At 44.4% G+C, this 3,402-nt stretch overlaps 1 protein-coding gene across 1 annotated transcript; it reads left to right on the top strand.

Annotated features, from left to right (window-relative positions):
• Positions 1-274: 274 nt before the first annotated feature.
• Positions 275-2,075, top strand: LOC124161381 (twist-related protein 1-like). Its single transcript, XM_046537696.1, has one exon. It carries the CDS (start codon positions 275-277, stop codon positions 1,253-1,255), a length of 981 nt encoding a protein of 326 aa, XP_046393652.1. The 3' UTR covers positions 1,256-2,075.
• The last annotated feature ends 1,327 nt before the right edge of the window (positions 2,076-3,402 follow it).

Raw genomic sequence — 3,402 nt, 5'->3', positions numbered from 1 at the left:
TCAGTAGGTAGACGAAGACAATTATAGTTTCTTGACCATCTAAAAGTCGTCATAATTATCAACATCTAAGTTACTTCGGATAGATATGAAGCACTATAAATTTGTTAAAACAGACGCTGCAACGCAAACCCATGACAATTGCACTTCTTTTTAGCTGAAAATCTTGCCCTGATGATTATAAGGTTGTGACAAAAGGAAGAGAAAATGCATCTCCTCGCAAGTGAATTGACTAGTGGGCGTTGAAGTCTCCTCGGACGTTGAAGTCTCCGCGCCAATGCTCTCGTGGGGTCCGCCGCTCGTCAAGCAGGAGTGGAGGTGGGCGCACGGCGGCGACGTGCTGCGGGACGGGGGCAGCCACCAACCGCCGGGGGCCGCCGCCTCCCCGCCCCGCGACTCCTTCCTGCCCCCGCCGCCCCGCTGCCCACCCTCCTATGCCCCCTCCCACTCGCCCCTCTCCCCGCCCGCTGAGGAGCCCTCCTCCTCGTCCACGCCGGCAGCCGACACCACTCCGTACGACGTCGACCCGGCCGTCTGCAGGCCCCCGCTGCGCTTCTGGGCCCACGACCACGACATGCTGTACCGGTGCAGGGCGGACGAGGTGGTGGGTCCGGCGGCCGCACACGCGGACCCCGCCACCGCACTCTACGAGCCCCGGAGGACCACCCTGGGCACCGCCTTCTGCGCCGCCATGACCCCAGGCACCGCTTCGCCTTCACCATCCCCGCCCTCGCGGTTCACCCTCGTGTCCAGCACAACGCACCCTTCGGCAGGCGAGGACCACCAGGAAGCCTACTACCCCGTCTATGAGGAAGCCGGTAAGGGTAGCGACCTATCTTGGGAGATTGGTGCGGAGGGCAGCAGCGGTATCAGCGACACCTCTGCATGCGCCCTTTACGCCACCAACGAGGAGAGCTTTTCGTCTCCAAAGGATTCTACGGGGCCTCCGCCAGCAAAAAGGCCTTGCGGAGGGTCGCGGAGGGGCCGGGGGTCGGGTGGTAGGCGCTCCGAACGACCCCCCTCGCCGGCGGTGATGAAGAAGCGGAGGCTGGCTGCAAACGCGCGGGAACGGCGGAGGATGAACGGTCTAAACGACGCGTTCGATCGGCTCCGGGAGGTGGTGCCGTCGCTGGGTGGAGAGCATCGCCTATCGAAGTTCGAGACCCTGCAGATGGCGCAGACGTATATCACGGCGCTAGTGGAGCTGCTAGAGAGGGAGCGGCAGGCTTCGGAGTCCAAAGGTGCGGCCGAACAGTGAACTACCCATTCCCTCACAGTCCATGTACATACAGATTAATTTATTTTGCATGATTGAAATATTAGAGAGTTCAGCCTATTTTTTAAATTGTTTTCACAATGTGACAAGTTTGAGAGTGAAAGTGGGGTGTCGAACCAATTATAACGACCCCAGTGAAACGTACTCCTGAAAACCTCTGGTCATTTTCTCTCACTAAGTCCACTTTGAGAGAGATACCTCGGTTCTAGTACTGACACCCCGAGTGCATGTGTGTTACCTTGAAAAACAATAAATATACTAACTTTTTGTTACTAAAATTTATGAAGAAAAGTTGCCATGACCGTGTGCTTTGGCGAAAAATAATTTCCTACAGCAGCTTATGATAGGGCATGAATATTTATCGAACGTTTTGTGAGCCAACGACGTAAATCTAATCTCAAATGTATTTTTTCTGAAAATATTTATAAATATCATCTCACATGAAAGAAGAAGTGACTGCAAAAAAAAGAAATATTTTTTCTATTTTGAGTGAATAAATGGTTGCTCTATTGACTCATAATAAACGTGTGAAATTGGACAGACTTTTTACAAACTGATGTAACAAATTGCGGCAATATGATGAATGCCTTAAGTCATACTGATATTCCTGTCTTTAGTGCCTTATATATCCATGCCACTGCATGAAAATGAGTGACTATTTTGGGATTGTTTTGCCAAATATTTTTAAGGATGTTTAAAGCTTCCAACCAAAGAAAAATATTGTAAAATTAGTATTTATTGATGCACATATCAGTTTTAACAAAATGGAAAGAACAATAAAGAAGAGTATGAAAAACAGAAAGCTTTAAATGAATGTCATTTTGAATATCCAATCCTAATGATATCTTTCTTTCACCGAGGGAAGTGACGCTGATATTCTTAATTTATTTTATCACCTTCTATCCATTTCATCCACTCGAAGAATATAAGGTAAGCTTTTATTAACTGGTGTAGAATTTTTTTCTGATAACCTCGTCTCTATGATTTGCATGGGGCGAATAAAATAATACCGTAAGTTTCTTTATTTAAGACAGAACTGAGAGATAGAGTAGTAATTATTAACCTGTTCAATGATGATCAAGAGAAAATGGAAAAGCTAAATTGGTTTATTTGATCAATTAAATTTGTTACAAAAATAATCTTCCATGCGCTTCAATCCCTATAGTTTGGCCCTGTGCCGTCTTGTATAAGAAATAATAGAATTATAATATATAACACAAAAGAACAATATTTCCATCTAAGATGCAAAGACTACTATGTCCTGCCCATCTTCATCTCTGACCAAAATTCCTGAAGATACTGAAAATACGAGCCTCATGAGTTGTTTAATCAGGTAGCAGAACAAATACATAAAATACATTAAAAACTTGAGAACTAAAAGTTAATAAGAACAGTTATCGCTGCATACTCGGATATTCTGGAGTAAAATTAATACATTTACTGTTTGGGATCCAATTCCTTTCTGATGCATGAGTTTTTTTTATTCAATCAATATCAAAATTTAACATATTTTACACGTTTCAATATCTTTCTACACATTTCAAACATAATCTTTCGAATCCAGCCTTCACTTATTAACTTAATTATTTTATCCTTGATGCCCGGACGGTCTTCATTAAAGCATTTTTGAACTTTTATAATATTTTATTTAATACACGATTTTATTGAAAAAGCAGATAATGTATATAAAAGGATTAAGGAAGAAGAGAAGCCGCATGTAAACCTTGACCAGAAGACATGAAACAACCATATAGGCTATATCTTAAGGCATAACGGGCAGATGAAGACAATCGTCGAGGAACAAGTGGGAGGCAAGAACGGAAAAGGAAGACTTTGAATGAAATGCATGGAACAGGTAAAGAAGTATGTGAAAGGGAAGAAAAAAGTATCTGTGGAATAATAGCTGATAGGAGAATTGAGTGGAGAGCTGCGTCCAACCAATCCTAAGATTGTTGATCAGCAATGATAATGATATATAATAAAAAAATATCTTCCTTTTGAGGATAGACTTGTGAATCTTCTTGCTTCAAAGTTCACTTCTTAATTTGAGGGCATGGTCAGGGACAACCGCCGTCGGCAGGGCCGCCAGAGAGGTGCGGGGGAGGCAATGCCACGAGTGACTCAACACC

The sequence above is a fragment of the Ischnura elegans genome, chromosome 6 (genome assembly GCF_921293095.1).
Source record: "Ischnura elegans chromosome 6, ioIscEleg1.1, whole genome shotgun sequence".
NCBI lineage: Eukaryota > Metazoa > Arthropoda > Insecta > Odonata > Coenagrionidae > Ischnura > Ischnura elegans.
Note: the sequence above shows the minus strand (reverse complement) of the source record. Positions and strands in the feature narration are given on the sequence as shown.

Excerpts from the sequence above, each read along its gene's own strand:
- LOC124161381 (XM_046537696.1), top strand. The coding sequence starts at position 275 with ATGCTCTCGTGGGGTCCGCCGCTCGTCAAGCAGGAGTGGAGGTGGGCG.